This window comes from Rhinoraja longicauda, chromosome 6, assembly GCF_053455715.1.
Source record: "Rhinoraja longicauda isolate Sanriku21f chromosome 6, sRhiLon1.1, whole genome shotgun sequence".
Classification (NCBI taxonomy): Eukaryota; Metazoa; Chordata; class Chondrichthyes; order Rajiformes; family Arhynchobatidae; genus Rhinoraja; species Rhinoraja longicauda.
The window spans coordinates 66,863,226-66,890,306 of NC_135958.1; the positions used below are offsets into that span (position 1 = coordinate 66,863,226).

At 42.5% G+C, this 27,081-nt stretch overlaps 1 protein-coding gene across 3 annotated transcripts in view; it reads left to right on the plus strand.

Moving 5' to 3' along the window:
- The window catches only part of mycbpap (mycbp associated protein), a 56,176-nt gene that overhangs the window by 25,679 nt on the left and 3,416 nt on the right, over positions 1–27,081 (plus strand). For 2 of the 3 annotated variants that reach the window (XM_078401207.1, XM_078401208.1), the window contains exons 11-18: positions 2,981–3,173; positions 4,334–4,521; positions 7,669–7,815; positions 9,164–9,448; positions 11,753–11,877; positions 17,499–17,614; positions 23,844–23,938; positions 24,615–24,785. In XM_078401207.1, coding sequence (XP_078257333.1) covers positions 2,981–3,173; positions 4,334–4,521; positions 7,669–7,815; positions 9,164–9,448; positions 11,753–11,877; positions 17,499–17,614; positions 23,844–23,938; positions 24,615–24,785 — 1,320 coding nt within the window. Of the gene's footprint in view, positions 1–2,980; positions 3,174–4,333; positions 4,522–7,668; positions 7,816–9,163; positions 9,449–11,752; positions 11,878–17,498; positions 17,615–21,260; positions 21,416–23,843; positions 23,939–24,614; positions 24,786–27,081 lie in introns of those variants that run through there. The other variant, XM_078401209.1, reaches the window with a different exon arrangement.

Genomic DNA, 27,081 nt, shown 5'->3' on the forward strand with positions numbered 1-27,081 from the left:
TTATAGACAGTATACACTGCAGCCAAAATATGCCCGTGGTTAAGGGGGAGGGTATTCAAGATGACAAAGTAATTGGTGTTAAATTGAAATGTTACTCGAGCTGAGCTGTTCTCATTTAGGAATGTGAACAATTACATTGTTGACATGCCTTGTGAATGGTGAGATGCTATCGGGATCAAAAGTTGGTCCCCAGTCTCAGAATGCAGACCTCGATGTTGCAATCACAACTACACACTTGTGGTCCAGATAAGTCTTCTGATCAATGGTAACCACTCCACAATGTTGATGCTAGAAATTAATTATGGTAATGTCCTTGAAATTTTCCTGAAAGAGGAATTATACATTCTCTTGCTGTTCATGGCCATTCACCTATATTGAGCCAGTGCTAATTGCTGATTTTAACTCATGCAATGTCCAAGTTTTGCTGTTTGCAGGCATGGACTGCTTGATCACCTGACGGTGATATGTAGGTCCCTCACTGCATGGCCAGAAAGGGTGGTGCATCTTCCTCTCCCCTCTGGTCTTCTTCCTTCTCCTGCTGTCCCGTCTATACTAGTCCCACCAGCCTGCGTTTGGCCCATATCCCTCTAAATCTGTCCTATCCATGTACCTGTCTAATTGTTTCTTAAATGTTGCAATAGTTCCTGCATCAACTACCTCTTCTGGCAGCTTGTTCCATACACCCACCACCCTTTGTGTGAAAAAGTTACCCCCAGATTCTTATTGAATTTTTCCCCCTTCACCTTAAACCTGTCCTCTGGTTCCCAATTTCCCTATTCTGGGCAAGGAATTCTGTGCGTCTACCTGATCTATTCCTCTCATGATTTTATACACATCCATAAGATCATCCCAATTGTCTCCACTTCTTACCTCCCAGCCTGTCTCCATCTCTGTCCTTCCCTCCCCTCACGTGACTCCATCTGCAGTAGTCAGAGAAGCAGGTGTGAAGGGAAATATCAAAGAGACGTATGACTAATAGGGTTATAGTAGAAGGAATTTCAACTTCTCCACTATTATTAGTACACAGTGCAGGGAAGAGATGGAATTTTTAAAGTGTATTTAGGAGAGCTTTTTGAGCCAGTATGTGGGTATAGAACTTAAAAAAATAGCAGGCTCATTGGGGACTGAGATGGCAATCTGTGCATGGAGCCGCAGGATGTAGCTGAGACCTTAAATGATAATTGCACATCAGAGAGAATAGTGGCATATTGCCACTAAGAATAGACATATTAAATGCCGTAAATCGTCTCCATTACAGGAAATAGACTATTGACGACATCTATTACAAACCCACTGACTCCCACAACTATCTCGACTACACTTCTTCCCACCCTGCTTCATGCAAAGCCTCTATCCCCTACTCCCAATTCCTCCCATCTATGCCGCATCTACTCCCAAGATGAGGTGTTCCACACTAGGACATTCGAGATGACCTCATTCTTTAGAGAACGAGGATTCCCCTGTCCCGTCATAGATGAGGCCCTCACTCATGTCCCAGCGGTACCCCGCAGCTCTGCTCCCCCTCCCCCTCCCCCTAGTCACTACAGAGACAGAGTCCCCCTGGTCCTTACCTTCCACCCCATCAGCCGCCGCATAATCCTCCAAAATTTCTGCCACCTCCAATGGGATCTCACCACTAGTCACATTTTCCCATCTCCTCCCCTTTCCGCCTTCCGCAGAGACTGTTCCCTCCACAACTCCCTGGTTAACATCCCTTCTCACCCAAACCACCCCCTCCCCAGGTACCTTCCCCTGCAACTGCAGAAGATGCAACACCTGTCGCTATACCTCCTCCCTCGACTGTCCAGAGACCCCGACAGTCCTTTCAGGTCGGCCAGAGGTTCACTTGCACCTCCTCTACCCTTGTCTACTGTATCCGTTGTTCAAGATGTGGACTCTTATACATCGGTGAGACCAAACGCAGACTGGGCAATCATTTCACAAAACACCTTCGGTCAGGCCGCCTGAACCTATCTGATCTCCCGGTTGCTGGACACTAATTCTCCTTCCCATTCCTACACAGACCTTTCTGTCCTAGGTCTCCTCCATTGTCAGAGTGAGGCTAAATGTAAATTGGAAGAACAGCATCTCATATTTCGCTTGGAAAGTTTACAGGCCAGTGGTATCAATATTAATTTCTCTCACTTCAGGCAACCCCGGCATTCCCTCTCTCTCTCTATCCCTCCCCCACCCAAGTCACACTGGCTTCTCATTTTCACCCTACAAACAGCTAACAATGGCCTGTTTCCTTTATCATCATTACATTTTTGCATATCTTTCATTCATTGTTCTTTATCTCTCCATCACCGTCTATATCTTTCATTTCCCTTATCCCTAACCAGTGAAGAATATCAAAATATCACCCATTCCTTCTCTCCAGAGATGCTACCTGTCCCACTGAGTTACTCCAGCTTTTTGTGTCTATCTTCGTATTAAATACCTTTACAGGCGTGGTTGGATATATTCCCTGGCTTACATGTGAGATAAGGAATGAGGTAGCTGAGGCCCAGACAGAGAATTTTAAATCTTCGCTGGCTGCAGGTGAGGTGCCAGATAACGAGAACAGCAAATGTGATACCGTTATTCAAAAAGGGCAGCGGGAGATAAACAAGGCAATTACAACCAGTTAGTCTAATGTCATTGCTAGTGAAGTTATTGGGAAATATTCTCAGGAAAGGATTAATCTGTATTTGCAGATGCTGGGATTAATCAAAGATATCAACATTGCATTATTAGGGGGGAATCTTGCCTGTTCAATTGAAGCAGAAAATATATGTATTGATGAAGGCAATGTGGTTGTTGTAGTCTATATGGACTTCAGTAAAGTATTGACAAGATCTCATATGGAGACTGGTTAAGGAATGGGATTAGATCAGTACTTGATATTTCGTGTGGATGTGGAGGGGTGCATTGTTTTTGTGGTGTACAACTCTATGATTCTATGCGGCACCACCACCATAATTTCTTATTATTTCCCCAGGATGAAGTTGGTATGATTGTCCGACTCGTATTTGAAGCAATGGCAGGTGATAGGGCCACGTCCTGTCTGGAGCTGGTGAATGATGGGACCACTGTCATCCACTATAAGTGGAAGCGCCTGCCCGAGCCAAAACATTGTGTGATGAGCCCGAGAAATGCTTGGATGCAAAGATTCTACTTCAGCACCAATTCAGGTTTGCACTGATTATCACCGGTGGTGATCCAAATTTGCACCTATCCTTGAAGACTTTGATTGCCAGGTGTAGGGGCAGTAGTCTTCTACATCTAATTTCTGCTGTACCTGCGTTGGCAGTGTTTGAAGAGACATTGTAGAGAAAAGAGCTGTTAATCTTCAGTGGATTTCCTTTTAGATTCAGAGTCACACAGCACAGAAACAGTCCAGTTAACCCAATCTATCCATGCCGACCATCAAGTAGACATTTATACTATTCTTATTTATCAGCACTTACTCTGTAGTCTGCTATGCCTTGGCGATTCAAGTACACATCTAGATACTTCTAAAATGTTTTGAGGGTCTATGCCTCCACCACTCCCTCAGGTAGTGCACTCCAGATTTCAGCCATCCTCTCGTGAAAAAATCTTCCCTATATTCCTTCTAAACATCTTTTCTCCGAGTACTCCAGTTACCTTGCACATCCCAAAGATTGGTAGATTAATTGGCCACTGTAAATGTCCCCAGTGTGTGAGTGAGTGGTAGAATCTGTGTGTGTGTGTGTGTGTGTGTGTGTGTGTGTGTGTGTGTGTGTGTGTGTGTGTGTGTGTGTGTGTGTGTGTGTGTGTGTGTGTGTGTGTGTGTGTGTGTGTGTGTGTGTGTGTGTGTGTGTGAGAGGGGGGAGATGACATTAATGAGAATATGAGGAGAATTTTAAAAATTAGCTTAGTAAAAAATAGATGGTTGATGGTTGGTGTGGACTCCATTGGCCAAATGGACTGTTTCCATGCCAAATTTATCTATGACTAGACCAAGCGGACCCGTTGGGCCCAAACCTCTCCTGCATTGGTGCAGCACCCTCTCCTCCCCCATTTCCCCCCTCCCCTTCTCCTCCCTCCTCCCCTCTCCTCCCCTTCCCCCCCTCCCTCCCCCTCCCCCTTCCTCTCCCTTCCTCTTCCTCTCCCCCCTCAGGGATCTAGAGACTGTATACTAAGGTTCCTCTGTCCCTCAATATTCTCAACAGTCCTTCTATTCATTGTGTAGGTCCTCCCCTGATTAGACCTCCCAATATGCATTACCTCATACTTATCAGGTTGCAAGTATTTTGTCAATTAATTGCAACTTGTTGATTTTAAAATTACACAATTCCTGATTATTTCTGTACGCCATTCTGTTTGCTAGGAGTCATTCTTCCCGGAGAGACAATTAATTTCCCATTCACCTTTAAGTCGCCAAATGCTGGGGTCTTCACCGATATCTGGGAGTTTTGCACCCACCCAGTGTTGTTGACAGGGGCATCTCTGCATGTGGCTCTGTGGGGCGTGGCTCTCTTTGCAGATAGGAATGAAGAGACAAGGCAACAGCTACAGGTCAGTACCATGTTGGGGGCTTACTACTGTCTGTACTGAAGTTCAAGTCAATCATGTTGAATCTATTGTCATGTGGACCAATACAGTGAGATCTACAATGAAAATATTGCTTGCAACAGCATTAAAGATACAAAAACTCAGACAACACAAAAAACATAAATTGTACTTGAATTATATGTAAATTCTGCAAGACAGGAAAAATAAAAGACAAAGATGAAAATAAAAACTAGACATTAGTGCAAAACACATTACCTGCAATTATGAATCTATCAATAATACTTGTTTTGACTTTGGATTTAGTTGCATTTCAACAGACATTCCTCAAGACATAGAGCTTCTTTACTGGGTCTTTTCAAGTCCAAATGTAGCGCATATACCAATGCTGGATGGATTCTGGTTCTTCTTACTGTGCTATCTTAGTTCATTAGCATACTAGACCATCGCGGAGAACAGTTAAAAGTCAGCCAGATGGCTTTGGGTTTGGAACTGCATATTAGTCAGAGTAGAAAAGGACAGAGGCATGTTGCAATATTCATGGAGGCATAGAAACACAGAAGTTGGGAGCAGTAGACCATTCAACCCTTCAAGCCTGTTCTGCCTTTCAAAATAATCACGGTTGATGTGTCGGAAAGAACTGCAGATGCTGGTTTAAATCGAAGGTAGACACAAAATGCTGGAGTAACTCAGTGGGCCAGGCAGCATCTCTGGAGAGAAGGAATGGGTGACATTTCGGGTTGAGACCCTTCTTCAGACTTATCATGGTTGATCATCCAAATCCTGTGCCCTGCTTAGCTTTCTTTCCATGTCTCTTGATCGTTCCAGAACTTAGAAAATATCCAGCTTCTTCTTGCATATATTTAATGATTTGGCTACGAGCTTTTATCGAGAGAATTCAACATGTTCGCCACTCTGTGTGATAGGAAATCAGAACTCTCTCTTCATCTCAGTCTAAAATGGCTTACCCATCGGATTGCAACCTCTATTCCTAGACTTGCTGATTGCTTGTAACGCTTCAGGAATCTAAATAATGTTGGCAAATAACCATCAATTAATCCATTATTTCTAGAGCCATTTCGTAAATATTCTAGAATGCAGTCTATCGATCTTTGGTGATGTACCCATCTTTAATTCCTTCAGTTTCTCTAATGCTATTTTCTACTAATACTGGTTTAATTTTGTTCCTCTTGGTGGACATTGTTTCCCAGTATTTGTGAGGGGGTTATTGATATCCTCCTTTGTGAGGATAGAATTAAAGTATAAATGATTTAGTCTGCCCTTTCTCAATTTCTTAATGCAAATTCCCCATCTCCTACATTTGCCTTCATTCATTTTTTTTTCTTCATTTTACAGCCAGATTTTTGTTCTCTTAATTCTTATATTCTATTCCCCTTTCCTATTTAATCTCTTTATCCTGCTGAAATTTGCTGAATTCCAAAAAGAGATTTGACATCTCTTCTTGTATCTGATACCATCCCGGATTTGTTTTTAAATCCATGGTTGAGGCACTTTTTCTGTTTTAATTTTGTGCCCATAAGGATTGAAGCAATTCTTTAAATGCTGGCCATTGTCTAACCATTGTCAATCATTTAAAGAGTTTTTCCAATCTATCTCAGCCAACTTATACCCGATTCATTCTCGCACTCCCCAATTTAATCAAGAATTTTACCACATTGTGATCGCTTCTCTGCAATGACTGCACACAACAAGACTGCTTATTGATCCTTTATCATTACACAATACCCAGTGTAAGCTGGCCTGCTCTCCAGTTGGTTGTGCAGTAGAGTGGTCCAAGATGTTATCATTACTGTGCTCGAGAAATTCTTGCTCTACAATATTACTACGAATAAAGTTGTAACCTTATTGCATATACCTGTAACTTTCTGGTAGTGCCATTCTCTGCATCACCACCAATGTTTCAAGAATGTATATACAACCCCCCCCCCCCCACTTAGCATTTTCTGCCTTTGGTGTTCCTTAGCTCCACCCATAAAAGTTTCACATCAAATTGACAGAGCTGGCATTCTTTCCCACTATTGCATAAATTCACTTATCTACTTACCCCCTTTCCTTTTTTGCCTGTCCTTCCCAAATATTAAGTTCCTCTGGATCTTCAGTTCCCATCCCAGGTTACCCTAAACTTGTGTCTCCATATTTGCAACTATATCATATCTACTTATATGTTTATACAGTTAATTTATCCACTGTTTTGTGAAAACTTCTCACATTGGGACTCAATATCTTCAGGCTTGCCCTTTCAACATCCATATTCTTAGCATTATCCAATGAGATCATGGCAGATCCTTGCTTTAATTCCACAGAGCCACCTTTACAAAACAATCAACCAATTTTATTTGTATACATGAGATTTTCAGGCTTCTATTACACATTGCATCATTTTTGTTACTTATTTTACAAAAATCCTGGCTCAGGTTTTATGGCTATATCCTTCTAATCCTGGAAACTATAAACATGGGAATAGTTTCAATATATTTCCTCCAAAATTCAAGTAAGGCACGACTCTAATCTGATGCATAGCAGTTTTGAAGGCTGTGAAAATCCATGATGTACTTGGAATTGCAGACTATAAGAAGGGAAGGTTCTTTCTAAAATGCAGATATTGAAAATGAAACTTGTGATATGTCAGCTTGATATGGATATAGATTTGCCTTTCGAGAAGAAAGCAATGAATGGAATGAGGTATTTATACCATCCCAGGGACAGTCAGGGAACAATTTCTAACAACAGCTTGGATTCATGCAAAATGGTCCGACATGGAGATGTAATGATAGTCGTATCAGACCCAGCAATTGTGCTGGATAAAGTTTTTAAATTCTTGCGTTCACGGAAGATCCAATCCACTTCCGAGGCAGAACATTGGGCTGACACTGAAATTACAGCAGACATGAGATGCACTTGCTGCCGTTACATAACCTTTTGTCAGCTGATTGGAGAATTAACATTTTTGAAAATGATAAAATACTTTTTAGTTGTAAAACAAATGCATTGCCATGTTGAATTAAAATTTCTAATTATGAGACTACATTCACACTTATTTTGCCAGTTTGTGCATTGTAATGAATTGTCAGTTGGCTAGTTGAGATTGCTCTTCAGCAGTGTGAATCTAACAATGTGCTTCCAACACTTCAGGCAGATCTTGAGATGAAGGAGAAGATGGCCATTGTTGAACGCATCCTCAACAAGGTGGTAGCTGGTGTGCAAACACCACAGAGGTCTCGGTCTCCTCCTGGGGCTCCACTCACCGAGGAAGAGATCTTTGAGAAGAATAACCCCAGGGTAAGAAATTAATAGCAGAAAAATGAAGAGAATCACTGGATGTTTTTTCACTTATAGCAGAATTTAAATTTCTTTATACATGTCAACACAGAAATTTTCCAATTGTAAATAAAGTTTATTCTGAAGTACAAATCACCCCCACCCTCCCCAAATTCTCCCCTTGCCTGGGCCAGATCTGGAGAGGTTATGTTGTGGTCTCTGTGTGCTGGATTTCAGTGGTATGGTCAAGATGGAGTCTGGACCCAGGGTGGCATGGTGTAGATGCCCACAGCCCAAACAAAGCTGACACCAGTTTTGCCAACTGTGAAAGCAGTAAAGGATTTTAATAGTTTTTTGTTTTTTTTAATTAATTTTTTAAAGCATATGTACAAATAATAATAAACGACAAACTGGTTATAGAGTTCTTACATAGCTTCAATTTTTAAATTTTTAAAGAAAAAATAAAGATGAAAAGAGGCTGGAAAAAAAAGACTATAAACTAATAAAGAGAGAGCAAAGAAAAAAGAGAATTACTAACATAAAGATTATGGGGATAGATCCGGGAGTTAATGAATATAGTTGTACATCCAACCCTAAACTCAAGTTTTAACTTTAGTTTTAAATTTTAGTTTTGTGACAAACCCATTTACTTTTTAAAAAATTCAATAAATGGAGACCATATTTTAAAAAATAGATCTGGTTTGTCAATTAAGGCAAACCTTATTTTTAATAGTTTTTGAAAGCATATTGACATTTAAAGCCAAATAAAAAATATATAAATTGAAGCTTTTTTTTAATAACAAAAATTGTAATATTTTAAAAATATGTTAAAGATATGTTTAATCAAAAACATTAAAGTGCGTATAAATAATTAAAGCATGAATCTAAATTATTTTTTTAACGTTGTGATCGCCACTTTGCCTCCTAAATTGGTATCGCACTTTGAAATCAATGAGATCCTGATGTAGTATCCAAAAGGTGATTTCTGCAATCTCCACCCTTGGATAGTGGGCTGAATGGCCTCTTTCTGTGTCTGAGAAATAAATAGCAAATCTTGGACATTCTAGCGGTTGGAAGTGGCTACGCTAGAGACTTTGGCTGAATGATAAAGAGAACTGTCTATCCCCACCCTTTTTCACCACAATGTCTACTTGACCGCTAACAATAACAGAATGCATTAACTGGCAAAGCGCACTCACATATTGTGCCAAAAAAATGTACACAAAGTAGGAGGGATAAAGGAAAAAAATATATAAAAGTTCATCATGGCTATTATTAAGATTGTTATTCTGTCTAGATCAGTGCACAAGAACAGTTGTTGGGTGAACTTGACTAATTATTATTTAACTAACTGTTTCCTCCTCTGCAGCTGCATTACAAGTATCATGTAGTACAAAGTCTAAAGGAATTATGGAAAGAATGCTTTGTGCCAAGTAAAGATGAAGGAGAAGCAGAAAATGGACAGCAAGTTATAGATGTCAACATTTCAATGGCAATAAAAACATCCACAACCTCAATCCATCACCTAAACAGGAGTTCTCAGGATTTCGAACTTGATGAGAATGATAAACCTCCTGATGAAGCCCTGCCGGAGACTGTTCATATTGTTGAGCCAGAACCCCAGTGGGATCTATCTGTTAGTTCTTTTAGACAGGTACAATTTCTTTGAGCTTATTGTGAATATGATCAATGATTTTGATCTGAGTATGCTATGAAACCATTTTGCCAAACACTTGCGCTTGGTCTGCCAAGGCCTACGGAATCTCCCAGTTGCGAATGACTTTAGCTCCTCTTCCCATTCCCACACTGCCCTTTCTGTGCTGGGCTTCCTCCTTTGATAGAGTGAGGCTACATGCAAACTTGAGGAACAGCATATTGGTTAATTGCAACCCAATGGTATGAACAATGAATTCTCAAATTTTAAGTACTAAAACCCCGTTCCCTTCTTCCATAATTCCCCCTCTGGACTCACACCTATTTCTCTCCTCCCTCTCCCCTTCCACCTACATTATTTTTTGTAGTTTTACAATTCCCGACAATTCAATCCTTTGGTCTCAGACCTTCAGTCTTTTCATCTATGGCCTTTGCCCAACCATCTGCCTTTCAAACACCCTCCCCCCCCCCACCCCACCCTCATCTGTATCGACCTTTTACCTGCCAGTCTTTGTCCTGCCCCTTGTCTCTTCCATTCTTCTATCACCCCCAACAATCACTCTGACGAAGGGTCCCGACTCAAAGCGGCACCTATCCATGTTCTCCAGAGATGCTGCCTAAAGCACTGAGTTATTCCAGCACTGTGACCTTTTTTGTAAACCACCAACTTGTTTCTTTGTTTCTACTCCATGAGAGACTTTTCCCTGAGGTCTTTCATGAAAAGGTTGACTATATTTGCTGTCCTACAGTCTCTTGCATCTAGTGAAGATTTAAACTACACAGCCAAAGTCACAGCAGTGTTTCTAGTTTTGGTTCGTAGTCCATTTCTTCAAGTTAGCCTCGTGCTTTGCTACACTGCTTATACAATCTGTCAATCAATTTCATGAAAAATTCCAGGGAGAACAAAGCAACTCTGAACAAATCACATCTGGCGTATTCATTATTTATTGTAATGCAGTTGCTTTGAAATTATATTCAAAAAGCCTTAGACAGGGTCTCACACAAGAGATTAGCATGCAAAATTAGAGCACATGGTATCGGCGGTAGGGTATTGACATGGATAAAGAACTGGTTGGCAGACTGAAAGCAAAGAGTAGGAATTAACAAGTCCTTTTCAGAATGGCAGGCAGTGACTAGTGGGGTGCCGCAAGGCTCAGTGCTGGGACCCCAGTTATTTACAATATATATTAACAATTTAAACGAAGGAATTAAATGTAACATCTCCAAGTTTGTGGATGACACAAAGCTGGGTGGCAGTGTGAACTGCGAGGAGGATGCTATGAGGCTGCAGAGTGACTTGGATAGGTTGGGCGAGTGAGCAAATGCATGGCAGATGCAGTATAAATGTGGATAAATGTGAAGTTATCCACTTTGGTGGCACGAACAAGAAGGCAGATTATTATCTGAATGGTGTCAGATTAGGAAAAGGGAAGGTACAACGAGACCTGGGTGTCCTTGTACATCAGTCACTGAAAATAAGCATGCAGGTACAGCAGGCAGTGAAGGAGGCAAATGGCCTTCAGAGCAAGAGAATTTGAATATAGGAGCTGGGAGGTTGTACAGGGCCCTGGTGAGACCACACCCAGAATATTGTGTGCAGTTTTGTCTCCTAATTTGAGGAAGGACATTCCTGCTTTTGAGGAAGTGTAGCGCAGGTTAATTCCTGGGATGGCGGGACTGACATATATTGAAAGAATGGATATTCATTGGAATTTAGAAGGATGAGAGGGGATCTTATAGAAACATATAAAATTCTTAAGGGATTGCACAGACTAGATGCAGGAAAAATGATCCTGATGTTGGGGGAGTCCAGAACCAGGGGTCACAGTTTGAGAATAAAAGGTAGGATATTTAGGACAGAGATGAGGAAAAACCTTTTCACCCAGAGAGTTGTGAATCTGTGGAATTTTCTGCCACAGAAGGCAGTGGAGGCCAATTCACTGGATGTTTTCAAGAGAGAGTTAGATATAGCTCTCAGGGCTAATGGAATCAAGGGATATGGGGAGGAACAGGGTACTGATTTAGGATGATCAGCCATGATCATATTGAATGCCGTTGCTGGCTCGAAGGGCCGAATGGCCTACTCCTGCACCTATTTTCTATGTTCCTATTACTGTTCTGAGTAACAATTTGTAGGCTCGTTTCGTGGCTGCATATTCTCTCTGCTTTAGATTGGACAGATTTGACTCCAGGTAAACCAGTAACATTAAGGAGGCTTTTCAGTTCTGAAAGAGGTTATGCAAATTTTCACTGATTTTAAGTTTATGAGGAATGCCTCTGATTATATACCGTACATCTTTGTCAGGATGTGCTAACATTGCTGGAAGATGAAGAACAGAAAGAGAGGGGCCTGGAACGTCTCAACTTAATGATGCTGGAACTCTCCACAGCACCAATCCCAATACAAGATGAGATTATCTATAAAATTATGTAAGTGGCACTCTAGCCTAGCACCATTGTCATTTTATTCTGTTTTCCTTTTCTTCAACGATAAGCTTTAAGTGAAACACATATTTCTTAAATCACTGAGTGGAATAGTTGACTTTTCATGAAACCATTAAATGTTGTCAATGCCTGCAAAAGGGGAGGTATTTTGATGTAGCCACTTTGCAATCTTGATCCAGGATCCTTTCAGTTAACATGTTTCTGGTATTCATGAAGGTATTTTTTAAACGTGCTGAGGATATTGGTATTAGTTTATTGGTTTCTGCTTTCACCATCCTCTCAGTCAGCGAATTCCTCATTCCACCTCTCTTAACTCAACTTTCTGCTGATTCTGTGTCCCGTTTTATTGCCTTCTCTGTCCTCATTCTGCAATGGAGGGAGTTAACAGCTTCAAATTCCTGGGAGTTAACAGATCTGATGACCTCTCTGGGGATGAAGCACAAAGTTGTAAGGAAGGATGAACAAGGAACACCAACATCTCTACATTCTTAGAAGTTTGAAGGCATTTGGCATGTCTTTGCATACTTTCAACAAACCTCTGCTGGTGTACTGTGGAAAGTATCCTAATCAGTTGCATTCTGGCCTGGTACAACAATTACACAGGAACGCAAGAGGCTGCAGAGAGTGGTCAACTCAGCCTTCATGGGCGCAGCCTTTCCTATCACTGAAAATATCCACATGAAGCACTCTCAGGAAGGCAGCATCTATGTCAAGGATCCGCACCATCTAGACAGATCCTCTTCTTGTTGCTCCCATAAGGTCGGATGTACTGAAATCACACACCACCGGGTTCAGGAATAGCTACTTTTTCACAATTATCAGGTTATTAAAATAATGCAAGCAAAAATTGCTGGAAGATCTCAGATGGGTCAGGCAGCATCTGTGAAGAAAATGGACAGGCTGTGTTTTAGGTAGGAACCCTTTTTGAGACTGAAGTTCACTTGTCCATTCCCTCCCTAGATGCCAACTGATCTGCCGAGTTCCTTTGTATTTTACTCAAGATTTCAGCATCTGCAGTCTCTTGTGTCTCCACGATCTTGAAGCAACCTGTACTACCCTAATGCTCGGCAACAGAAAACCATGGAACAATTCTTACACTACCTTGGACATCTTCCTCTAATTGTGTTTTGCACCAACACCTTGTTTTTTACAGTCTTTTACCATCCGCAGAATTTATGTATGAATTATGAATTTATTGTGTGGTCTTAGTCTATGTGCCTCTTAATGCTGCTACAAGCAAGATTGTCATTGCACCCACACCTTACCGTGCACGGGCATATGACAAACTCGGCTTAACATAGAAACATAGAAAATAGGTGCAGGTGTAGGCTATTCGGCCCTTCGAGCCAGCACCACCGTTGAATATGATCATGTCTGATCATCCAAAATCAGTACCCCATTCCTGCTTTCTCCCCAAATCCCTTGAATCTGTTAGCCCTAAGAGCTGGATGTAACTCTCTCTTGAAAACATCCTGTGAATTGGCCTCCACTGCCTTCTGTGGCAGATAATTCCACAGATTCACAACTCTCTGGGTGAAAAACATTTTCCTCATCTCAGTCGTAAATGGCCTACCCCTTATTGTTAACCTGTGACCCCTGGTTCTGGACTTCCCCCAACATCAGGAATATTGTTCCTGCATCTAGCCTGTCCAATCCCTTAAGAATTTTATATGTTTCTTTCAGATACCCTCTCATCCTTCTAAATTCCAGTGAATATAAGCCCAGTCCATCTATTCTTTCATCGTTTGTCAGTCCCGCCATCCCGGGAATTAACCCGGTGAACCTACGACGCACACCCTCAATAGCAAGAATGTCTTTCCTCAAATTAGGGGACCAAAATTGCACACAATTCTCCAGGTGTGGTCTCACCAGAGCCCTGTATAACTGCAGTTGGACCTCCTTGCTCATAAACTCAATTCCTCTCACTATGAAGGTCTACATGCCATTTACTTTCTTCACTGCCTGATGTACCTGCATGCTTACTTTCAGTGACCTGGGACGCCCAGGTCTCATTGCACCTCCTCTTTTCCTAATCTGATACCATTCAGGTAATAATCTGCCTTCTTGTTCTTGCCACCAAAGTGGATAACCTCTCATTTATCCAAATTATACTGCATCTGCCATGCATCTGCCCATTCACCCAACCTATCCAAGTCACCCTGCAGCCTCATAGCATCCTCCTTGCAGTTCACACTGCCACCCAGCTTTGTGGCATCCGCAAACATGGAGATGTTCCATTTAATTCCTTCATCTAAATCGTTAATATATATTGTAAATAACTGGGGTCCCAGCAATGAGCCTTGCGGCACCCCACTAATCACTGCCTGCCATTCTGAAAAGGACCTGTTAATTCCTACTCTTTGCTTCCTATCTGCCAACCAGTTCTCTATCCATGTCAATACCCTACCCCCAATACCATGAGCTCTAATTTTGCACACTAATCTCTTGTGTGGGACCTTGTCAATGGCTTTCAGAAAGTCCAGATACACCACATCCACTGGCTCTCCCTTCTCCATTCTACTTGTTACATCCTCAAAAAATTCCAGAAGATTAGACAAGCATGATTTCTCCGATGAAGCCTTATGAAATCAGATTTGACTTTACCTCACCTGACTTGACCTGCCAGGGGAAAGATGTTTTTAGTTTAGTTTAGTTTAGAATAGTTTAGTTTAGCGATATCGCATGGAAACAGGCCCTTCAGCCCTTTGAGTCCATACTGACCATCATTCACACTTTCACACTGGTTCTATGTTATCCCACTCTCCCATTCCCTGCACACTAGGGCAATTTACAGAGGCCAATTAACCTACAAACCTACACTGCTTATTCAGCTTGTCTCGGACTTTCAAGTTTATCTACATTTATTAAATCGGCTCAAGCTTGCTTTGTTCCAAGGAAAGCAATCCTAATCCAGCCAGTTTCTCTTCATAATGAAACATTTCCAGCCATGATGATGTCCTTAAGGCCCTGTCCTAGTTAGACATTTTTTAAGGCGACTGCTGGCGACTGCCATAGTCATAGCAGCTTGCCGAAAAACCGGCGACTGGACCCCCCCCTACGACAATGTCTACAACAAGCTACAACAACCTACCACCTAGTCGACGTCAAGCTACGGCAAGCTACCGAAAACCACCGACCCAATCGTCGCAAGTAGAACGTTCACCTACGACCGCACCTACGACAACCTACGACGCCACCTACGACAACCTACCACCACAGAGGCGACAACTCAGTCTGAAGAAGGGTCTCGACCCGAAACGTCACCCATTCCTTCTCTCCCGAGATGCTGCCTGACCTGCTGAGTTACTCCAGCATTTTGTGAATAAATACCTTCGATTTGTACCAGCATCAGCAGTTATTTTCTTTACCTACGACAACCGAAGTCAACCTACGTTCTCCCGCGACAAGCTACGACAAGCTATGACCCTGAAGACTGAAGACAACTGAAGACAATTCAGGTTTCACCCACTTTCCCTCTAAAAGGGGGTGTACAGTAGGGTTTCTAATCATTCTGCATCATGACTATTTGAAAGTAATGTCATGAGAAACTACAATACAATAACTTCATTCATCAATTTTCCATCAAAATGTCAAGAATTTCCTTTATTGATATTCAAACAAAAGTTTTTAAAAGGTTGATAAGAACATACAACAGTGCATCCAAAAATATTGTAATAAACTTCAATAAATTTCAATAAACTTCAAACTTTAAAATTCAAACTTTAAACAGAATACAAGTGCAAAAACATACAAAACCTAACATCATTTATGGACACATTACATTGATGGATGATCAGATCAAGTCCACACTTGGACTTCGCTGAAGTCAGCACCGGCGACAACCTACGTCACCTGGCGGCAACCTGGCGACAACCTACGACAGTGCCCATGTCAGGAGACGTCAAGCTACGCTCATTGGCATCAAACCAACAGTCGCCGAAAAATCTTAAGCCTTCGCAAAATCCAGCGGCGACCAGAAAAACGCTATGACTCTTTGGAGACTATTCACGACCGTACACGTGACACCTCAGCGACCGTGTGGCGACAGCCTTAGTCGCCTGTAGTTGCCTAAAAAATCGCCAAACTGGGACAGAGGCTTTATTAATTTCATTCTTATCCTATCAAGTGCTGTTATATCCCTCCAGAAATGTGACTCAAACTGTGCTTAGTCCCCTTTCATCACCCATAGTTGCAACATGCCAGTTCAAATTTAAATTGACAATTTTGACATTTAGTGTAGAGACCAATTCATTTTGGTTGGAATCCCCAGCACCAAAGTAGAATCACAGAATTATTCATTATACCTCTTAGTTTAGATTAGAGATACAGCGTGGAAACAGACCCTTTGGCCATTGAATCCGTGTCGATCAGCGATCCCCGCACACTAGCACTATCCAACACACTGGGGACAATTTAACATTTTTACCGATGCCAATTATCATATCATATCATATATCTACAGCCGGAAACAGGCCTTTTTCGGCCCTCCAAGTCCGTGCCGCCCAGTGATCCCCGTACATTAACACTATCCTACACCCACTAGGGACAATTTTTACATTTACCCAGCCAATTAACCTACATACCTGTACATCTTTGGAGTGTGGGAGGAAACCGAAGATCTCGGAGAAAACCCACGCAGGTCACGGGGAGAACGTACAAACTCCTTACAGTGCAGCACCCGTAGTCAGGATCGAACCTGAGTCTCCGGCGCTGCATTCGCTGTAAAGCAGCAACTCTACCGCTGCGCTACCGTGCCGCCCAAACCTACAAACCTGTACATTTTTGAAATGTGGGAGGATATGGAGCACCCAGGGAAAAGCCACGCGGTCACGGGGAGAATGTACAAATTCCATACAGACAGCATCTGTAGTCAGGATTGAATCCGAGTCTCTGGCGCTGTAAGGCAGCAACTCTACTGCTGCGCCACCATGTCCCCCTGATTTGGATCATTGAAAAAAAACAAATTAGTCCCATTCCCTTCACCCTCATCCTGCAGAGTATTGTCCTTCAAAAATGTATCAGATTCTGTTTTTTAGTATTTCTGAATCTACTTTCACCACCTTTGAAGATCATAACCACTCACTGTATATCAATCTGAACTACGGTTTGAGTGATTAGCACCAGTTATCTCAATGTTCCACCCTTTTCCTGATACTGATTAGGATTTTGTTTCTCTGCAATATGTGTAGCCATGGACAAACTTCAGGCCATTCGGACCCATTAGCGAACTTTTTTCATTCAAGTTCTCTAAACTGCAACCCCCACCCTTACCACATATTCTTGCAATCCCTATTTGGTAAAAGTCTTGATTTCAATCTTGAAAATGTTCCTGACATCTCCCAAAATGGACTGGCTTTAATTATGAGACAACCTAATACGGGTCTGAATTTTGTAACAACGGAAATAGTTCCTCCCTTTCCACAAACTCTATCCATTTGCCTTGTGTTTCTTTCCGTCATTAGGTTTAAAGTGGGGATGTTGCTAATGATTATACATTGCTCAACTCCATTCATAACATGTTAAAACATTTGTTATATATGTGAGTAAGTTGCCGTCTGATAAGTCTAATGCAAAGAAACAGTCTCTCCATATTTATTTTGTGACAGTTATCAGCTTTGGGTTGAAGCGATGGATGGGCTGGTTAGTTACTCGATGCGGCACAGGGAAATACTGGGATTGCCTGAAAAGGAGTCTGAAAGAAGCGACTCTATGGAAGAAACGAGTAAGTTACAAGAAACGCTACTTTCTGGTGCTATCAGTGACTGGTTCAAATACAAACACACACACTTACAGACAGACAGACAGACACACACACACACACACACACACACACACACACACACACACACACGTCAGTTAAAATAATTAAAACCCAACGTACAACCCAGCAGTATGAATATTGATTTCTTGAACTTCCAGTAACCCTTCCTTTCCCTCTCTCTCCGTCCCTCCCACACCCTAGTTCTCCAACTAGTTTCACTGTCCTTCTGATGAATTTTACTGGTTGCACGCCTCCTTATCACCTTCCCCTCAGCTAACAATAAAGCATTCTACATGTCCTTAGCATCATCTGCTTTGATTTGTTGATTTCACACCTTATCCTTCCATATCTCTAGACACCCGCCCCCTGACTCTCACTTTGAAGAAGGGTCTTGACCTGAAACATCACACATTCTTTCTCTCCTGAGATGCTGCCTGTCCCGCTGAGTCACTCCAGCATTTTGTGTCTATCTTCAGCGTAAACCAGCATCTGCAGTGCCTTCTACACAAAATAATTAAACATGTATCTCTCACACAAGATGTAGTAACATTCACCAGCATTCTATCTGCTGCACTAACTAGTGGAATGTTGCCATTTGGTTTCTTGAGAAATCACACAGATGGTCACACAATATTCCTATTGACAGTTCCAAATGCATACATAAACCATCACCACTCTGTGACCTGATACTAAACTTCCCTTTATCCTGTATATTTAATAATAATAATAATATATTTATTTTATATAGCGCCTTAACACATGCACAAAGCGCTTTACAAATACAATTAACATAGAAACAAACAGACAAACAGACAAACTATCCTGACGGAAAAGCGGCAAATAATCAACGCCAGCGTCCTCTCACGTCAGGGTCCGGCAGTAGACATTAAAGAACACAAGACTGTATCTTTGATTTTCTAGCATTTAGGTGAAGTCTGATGGATTAGAGTTTACAGTGTCCGATCTTAAAGTATCAAACATTCTGATAATTTGTCCCATGTACTTGAATTTATAAGAGATTCAGTTGTTGGCAGCAAACAAGATATTTCAACCTGTCCTATCAGCACAAACTCACCAAGAAAGGTAAAGCAGTTGATGTAGTGGAGATGGCAGTTGGGGAAACTCAGGACCATGTTATTTAAAAGTTCAGTGAAGTAGAAATAAACCCATTGTTGACCCACTATATTCCCATTGGATGCAAGAACAACAGTAATGGGCGGGCTGCAAGGTGGCACAGCAGTAGTTGTTGGAGACCCGGGTTCGATCCCGACTACAGGTGCTATCTTATAGTTTATACATTTTCCCTGTGACTGCGTGGGTTTTCTCAGAGATCTTCGGTTTCCTCCCACACTCCAAAGACATACAGGTTTTGTAGGTTAATTGACTTGATACAAGTGTAACTTGTCCCTAGTATGTGTAGGATGGTGTTAATGTGCGGGGATTGCTGGTCGGTGCGGACTCAATGGGCCGATGGGTCTGTTTCTGTGATGTATCTCTAAGCTAAATTAAACTAATGAGGCTTAACTATAACTAGGGGCATGTTTTTCCTCATCTGCATTTCCATAGAACAGGCACTTTCTATATTTATGCCATCTTCTTCTTCTGTCGTATGTCTTTTAAACATATTTTAAAAATACCTGATAAGTTTCAATAATAGGTTGACTTTTCAAACTTTCCCTGGGTGATTAATTCAATGAAAAAGGCTTTGGATTGGCTGGATTGAATTTGCTTTGTGCTACAGTCTGGGTGGAATTTTTATTTTGCTGCTTTACTATGGGGTTTTTTGGGAAGTTTCTTAACATTATCCCAGTGACAGTATAGCTGACCAAACACTGTCATCCATGTTTTCCATGATTTCTTCACTTACTCTCCTTTAATAATTTAGCTCCATCTAGTGTTGAGAGCTTCTGGTACTCCTAGAACGTTTGGCAAGTAGAAACCATAACGTAGGTAGGAAGTTGTAGAAATATTAAAATATATTAGTTAGCATAGACCTTCTGTTCTAGATGTCCATTGGAGGGGATGAATGGAGGAGATGCCAAAACCAGATAGAGACTCATCAACAGAATAAATGCAAAATTGTCAGCAGAAGACCAGAATCACCTTACCAAAAGAAGTAATAGCAATTGATGGTTTTGGACCATGTCAGGTGTGCTTTTAAGAGTATTGTGATTGTTACTATAAAAGTCCATGGTATTTAGAGCATAGGAACAGACTGTTTGAGCTGCAAGGTCCGTCCTTGTATTTAAGAATGTCAGCATCCTGCTGCTCTTTATTCTAACCTTATTTTATAATTTAATTCACCCTCATTTGCGACTCCAGCTCACCTATAAATACCACACTGCTTCAACCACTCTCTGATAGTGAGTTTCATATTCACTGGGAAGGGAAGTTTTCCCTGAATTGTTGGATTTGTTAGTAATCATCGTGCTTTTCTGTCCTCTGTGTGTGATTACAAGCAGAAATACCTTCACTATTTCTAGAATTCTGAACATCTATCAGGTCTTCTCTCCATCACCTGTTTTCTTAATAATTATAGCCTGTTTGTTCTAGGATCAGTATTACCATTATCATCACCAATGTTATCTGGTTTATTAATTGGGATATTATCAAGACATTAGTAATAGAGCACTTGAAGATATCCTGAAATACACTATTATATACGTGTTTATAGTTCGCTAGGTATGAACTTTGTAAACTCATTGAATATTGATGGATATCAATTATTATAATTTGGTGAAGAATTTTTATGAAAAATTGTATGAATTAATATCAAATCTGAAGAAATAATAATAGAAAAACAAAATCTCTTACGTGAGATGAACTAATAATAGGCCAAGTAGAGCACGTGCAAAGCATTTTCTACCTTATCCGATATAAAACATATTTCATTCTTTTAATTCCTCTCCTATCACTGGAGTTCGATAATTTTCTTACTTTGTGCTATTTAAATAAATATGCATTTAACACGGATCTCAAATGACAGATAAGACAGGGGTTTACATTCACCTCCTCCAATCTCATCTGTTGCAGTCAGTGCTCTTGATGTGGCCTCCTCGGTGAGACCAAGCATAAACTTGGCAACCGCTTTGCCAAACACTTGCCCTCCATCTACCAAGGTCAGCTGGACCTCCATCTCCTACCTCCACTCATCACCCATCCCTCCCTACTCTTAGTGCTCCATGTTTTTTCCCCTCCTACTTCCCACCATCCCTCCCCCTGATTCTACATTTCACTCCCCATTTTCTTATCTTATCAGATTCCACCATTTGCACCCTTTTCTCTTCTCCATTTCTAACCTTGGTTACTGTCTCCACCCTCTTCTTCCCCACCGGACTCATTTGCCTTGGTTACTGTCTCCACCCTCTTCTCCCCCACCTGACACATTTGCCCCACCCCTTTCCCTCACAACATTCTACCAACTATCTCCCTTCTACTCCATCATTCTAAAAAAAGAGTCCCGATCCAGACCTTGCCTGTCCATTTCTATCCAAGGATGCTGCCTGACCCGCTGAGATCCGCTAGCAGTTTGTTTTGTGTTCAAGATTCCAGCATCTGCAGTCTCTTGTGTCTCAAATGAAGTAAACTATGAACACACTTTCTTCAGCAGGTGTCATAGCCATCAGACAACAGACTTTCATGCTGCCAGTGAAGTTATATTCTGCCCCTAACGGCAGCGGCTGACTAGCAGTCTGTCCGTCTTTTTTTTTTTCCTTTTTTTGTTGTGTGTCGGTGTTGGGATGGTTTTTATATATATTTTTTTGGTTGTGTATGTGTGGGAGGGGGTGGTGGTGTGGGTGGGTGTGGGGGGGGGGGGACTTTTCTCTTCCTCACGGCGCGGGGTGCGGCTCGGCTGCGGGGCCTAACATCCCCCGGTGCGGCTTGGCCGCTGGACTTTACATCCCCCGGTACGGCTCGGCCGCTGGACTTTACATCCCGGTGCGGCTTGGCCGCTGGACTTAACAGTGCCCGGTGCAGCTCGGCTGCGGGGCTTAACACCGCCCGGTGCAGCTCGGCTGTGGGGCTTTACATCGCTGGTGCGGCTCGGCTGCGGGACTTAACATCGCCCGGTGCAGCTCGGCTGCGGGGCTTTACATCGCCCGGTGCAGCTCGGCTGCGGGGCTTAACACCGCCCGGTGCAGCTCGGCTGCGGGGCTTAACACCGCCTGGTGCAACTCGGCTGCGGGACTTAACATCGCCCGGTGCAGCTCGGCTGCGGGGCTTTACATCGCTGGTGCGGCTCGGCCACGGGACTTAGCTGCGCAAGGCTTGGTCGCGGGCCTTTCATCGCCCGGTTCGGCCGCGAGACGTTTCAGCGCCCGGTGCGGGGACTGTGCGGGTCGGTCGGGGACGAGCTGTCTGTCCGTGGGCGTGGGGAAGAGAGGGGAAGTTTTGTTGCCTCCATCACAGTGAGGGGGTGTTTGGAGTCACTGTGATGGACGTTTGTGTTGGGGTTATGTGTCTTGTGTTCTTTTTTTCCTTCTATGACTGCTATGTAGTTTCGTTCGGTACTTCGGTACCGAACGACAAATAAAGCTCTGTTATACCTGTTATACCTGTTATAAAGTTCTTCATATATTTTACTTCCCGAATGCCCGTTTTATTTGCAAGAAAACTGTCATGAGATCACTACAACGGAATGAATCATTCCACCCAGCTCTTCACAATCCCTGTCTGACCTGCAGCCCACCCACAACAACCTCATGAGGACATGGAGAGCAGGGAAGTTGGCTCTCCATAACTAGCAGCGTCACACATATGGAGCTGTCCCCTTACCTCGCACAGACAGGATGTATTCTCTTTGTCATAGAGCTTCTTAAACGCCACTATCCTTTCTGCTTCCGTCACCAACTCTGGGTGCGCATTCCAGGCACCCACCAATCACTGCAAAATGCTTGCCCCGCTCATCTCCGCTGAAAAATGCAAAGCATGATGATTTATGGTGAGAGGGAGGAATGAATACAAAAATAATTCCTTATACCATTTGCTTCTTAGATTTGTACGTTGTATGCAAAAAGGTGGTTTTGCCATCTCTCAATGGAATAAGCATGGAATAAGTCTAATTGACTTGCACCAGCTCTATGGAAGCGCAATCCAGATAGTCCCTTCACTTTCCCCATAGGTCTCCTCGTGTTTCCCGTCACCTTCGCACCATGCCCCTTGTTTCTTGCCACCATGCCCCTTGTCTCTTGCCCTCTCTGCCTATTTCTCTCACTCTGCTCTAGCTTTTATGACCTCTTGTGTTCGAAGGAATTCTCCGGTCTATCCATATAACTAACGTTCTAATTCCTGAAATCACTTTAATAAATCTCTTTTGCACCCTTTACCCCTGCTTTCTTTCCTAAAATGCAATACAATTCTCCAGTTGTGATGGAACCAGTGGCATTAAATGTTCAACATTACTTTTTGACTCATACCATAGGCATCCATTTATAAAGCCCAAGTCCCCATTTACTTTTTAAACATTCCTTCAATTTCCCTTACCACTTTCAACAAACTACAAATATGCCCATTTTTAAATTGTGCTCTCCAGTTTATATTGCATCTTCTCATTCTTCCTACACTACATTTCTCAGCGTGAATTTTCATCTGCCATCAGCTATCTGCATTTCCTTGAAGACTCTCGCTATCCTCCGCACAATTTATCACTCTTGCAATTTTGGAAGTTCCCAGGATCCTCAAGGATTTACATTTACATTTGTCTCCAATCTGTAAAATTATTTTTCTTCACCATCTGTTTCGTATACTCAGTCAATTTTCTACCAGAGAATTGTGGAGATTCTCAGCAGGTCGAAGAACATCTGTGGAGAGAGTCAACGTTTTAGTCGATGACTTTGCAACAATCAACGTTAAGGTCATTAAGCACTGTTTTCCTCTTTCCCCGTGTTTCCTGAGACGCTGAGTATCTCTCCAGAACATTTTGCTTTTTGTTTTCAGATTTCCAGCATGTACAGTTTTTGCTTTGCGGTGCATTTCTAAATTAAGCCAAGCAATAAATCAGACAGTAAAAGCATTCCTTGCCTTTGGAATTATCAATCTGGCATTGCTGCACCCTGGTTTGTGTGGCATAAAAATGTGGGCATGCAAGATATTCAGTGCCACTCACTTGTTTTCTTGTTTCTTCCCTGTTTCATTGAAACACTTTTCCATAAACAACCAACACTGCCCCTGACACTATTACATCGATCAGATATAAGGAAACTAACCAAAAAGGATGATAAAAAAGGAACTGACAAAAGAGGGAAAAGGACAGCCAAATCTGCAGGGAAGGAGGATGAGAAGGAGGTATGAAAATTGTTTATGATGTTACTCTTCCTTCTATATAAAACGCAGTCTTGTATTTTTGCTTTGAAATTCTGTCTAGTTTAGATTGATTTCAGCCTTACAGATATGAAGGCAGCACTCCCCAAAGCCTCTCCTTTATCTGGTCTATTTTGAAATTCATGTGACCTACCTGACACACTCTTCCTTCTCAGTCCAAATGCTCTTTTGTAAGTTCCCTGGGATACTTCAGTGTACCTCCATATCTGTGTTTTATTGATTCCTAAGCACTAAGCTCATTGTCATCCAGTCACCAGTTCTGACATAGTTTACTTTACTTTCTCAATGGGAAAAGCATACAGGCCATGCTTGAATGCAGCCTATCTTTGACCATATTCAAGAATGATCTGTTTAGCAACAAATAGCATTTATACCATACAAATGCCAAGCAACAACCAGCTCTGCGAAGAGATCCTTGCTTTATGCCCAACACAAATAATGTGGTGTCCTATTTGCCTGGACAGTCAACAATAATAGAGTGATCATTCTGAATTGTCGTAATATGCGGCAGTCTATTTCACTATTGAATTTCAGAACCATTTGGGAAAAAGGTTTGCGGGTTTCCAATCGATAAAGGAGAGCCCTAGCTTTCAGTACAGAAACTGTATGGTATTACGAACGTATACCATCTTTTTTGCAGAAACGCCAGTCTGGCAAAAAAGCTAAGAGTAAAGATGACAAGAAATCTACCAGTCCCATATCATCCAGGAGCAGCAAGCATACGGTAGACTCCAAAGAAAATCTACTGCAAGAGCCAACTCAAATGGACCCTATCATATTCCGAATATATAGAGAGAAACTGTACACAGAGGTAAGAGTCTTCTGAGATAGCTGTTATCCAATGAAGAGAAGACAATGCATTTCACTAGAAATTAGATTTCACCTTCATTTGCTTTATGTTCCATTGGATTGTGCACAAATGTTCATGAAATTAGACAAAAGAAACAATAAAAACTGCCATAGACCTATCCAACAGAATCATGGGCTAAAATAGGACCCTACACTTCCCTGAGTAAGCTTCTTGAAAAGCAAAATATTGCAGATGTTGGAAACCTGAAATAAAATCACGATATTCCAAGTTTGATTCCAGCCAGTATAAGGCAGAGTTGTTGTAGCAATTAGAGGTACTTCAATTAACCATGGTTCCCATGGTAGCCACAAAATGAAAAGTGAAATCATTACTGAGATGTCTCACTCTCAGCAAATGTTCACAGATCTCCATTGGAAGGTTTGATTTTGTGGATATTACTAAGGATGGGTTCAGGTTTAGACAATAGACAATAGGTGCAGGAGGAGGCCATTCGGCCCTTCGAGCCAGCACCGCCATTCAATGTGATCATGGCTGATCATTCTCAATCAGTACCCCGTTCCTGCCTTCTCCCCATACCCCCTGACTCCGCTATCCTTAAGAGCTCTATCCAGCTCTCTCTTGAATGCATTCAGAGAATTGGCCTCCACTGCCTTCTGAGGCAGAGAATTCCACAGATTCACAACTCTCTGACTGAAAAAGTTTTTCCTCATCTCAGTTCTAAATGGCCTACCCCTTATTCTTAAACTGTGGCCCCTTGTTCTGTTTAAGTCCAGCTTGATCACTTTAGTCTGCAGACAGGTCCTGTTAATGAAGCATTTCTGGAGAGATTCAGAAGTGGAATAACAAGATGGGAACTGGAGAGCAATAATAAGATGAGGACTGGAAAGAGGAAGGTATGAAGCATAAAATGGTTGGAATTCATCAAAAGCTTAATTCTTTCAGGAGAGCTGGTATCATACAGGAAATGAACAGAAAGGAACATCTTCAGTATCCCCCCTGACCTCCCCCTTTCTGATACGGAACGGTCTGTCCCCTACAGAGGCCTCACCTTCGTTCCCCTCCGCCCCCACCTCAACAAGTTCCGGGTCCGCCACAACGTCCCCTCTGCCTCCGTGCCTTTTTCTACGGGAAGGAGTCCTCACCACCCAGTGATGACCCCTTCTCCCGTCTCCACCAGTCCCCCTCCTCTTGGACTATCCAGAACGGCCTTCTTTCCTCTCTAGACCTCTTTATTGCGAACTGCCGGCGTGACATCAACCGTCTCAACTTTTCCACTCCCATTACCTACTCCATCCTCACCACCTCTGAACGTACAGCCCTCCGCTCACACTGCAGCAACCCTGATATTATAATCAAACCCGCCGGCAAGGGAGGTGCCGTGGTAGTCTGGCGCACAGACCTCTACCAGGCTGAGGCCAGGCGACTACTCTCAGACACCTCCTCATATTTATCCTTGGACCATGGTCCCACAGACAAGCACCAGGCCTTAATCTCAAACACCATTACTGATTTCATCACTTCTGGTTGTCTGCCTTCCACAGCCTCCAACCTTATCATTTCCCAGCCCCGCACAGCCCGTTTTACCTTCTCCCCAAATTCCGCAAACACAAGTGCCCTGGCAGACCCAGTATTTCTGCCTGCTCCCGTCCCACGGAAATGATTTCTACGTACCTCGATTCCATCCTAACACCGCTGGTCCAATCTTTCCCAACCTATGTCCAAGATACCTCACATGCCCTTCGTCTCTTCAATGACTTCCACTTTCTGAGCCACCACTCCCGCATCTTTACTATGGACTTAAAGCCCTCCGTTCTTCCATGACCGCAGAACCGTCCAATTTCCCTCTCCCAACACTCTACTCCCTGGCAGAGCTGGTCCTCACCCTCAACAACTTTGACTCCTCCCACTTCCTCCAAGTCCAAGGCAGAGCTATGGACACCCGCATGGTGCCCCAGCTATGCCTGCCTCTTTGTAGGGTACGTTGAACAATCCCTGTTCCAGGCGTACACTGGCCCTATCCCCGAACTCTTTCTCCGTTACATTGATGACTGCATTGGTGCTACCTCCTGCACCCATGCAGAACTCATGGACTTCATCAACTTCACCATCAATTTTCATCCTGTACTCAAATTTACTTGGACCCTCCGACACCTCCCTCCTCTTTCTTGATCTCACAGTCCCCATCACAAGAAATAGACCTTTAACTGACTTCTATTACAAACCTACTGACTCCCACAACTATCTCGACTACACTTCTTCCCACCCTGCTTTCTGCAAAGACTCTATCCCTTACTCC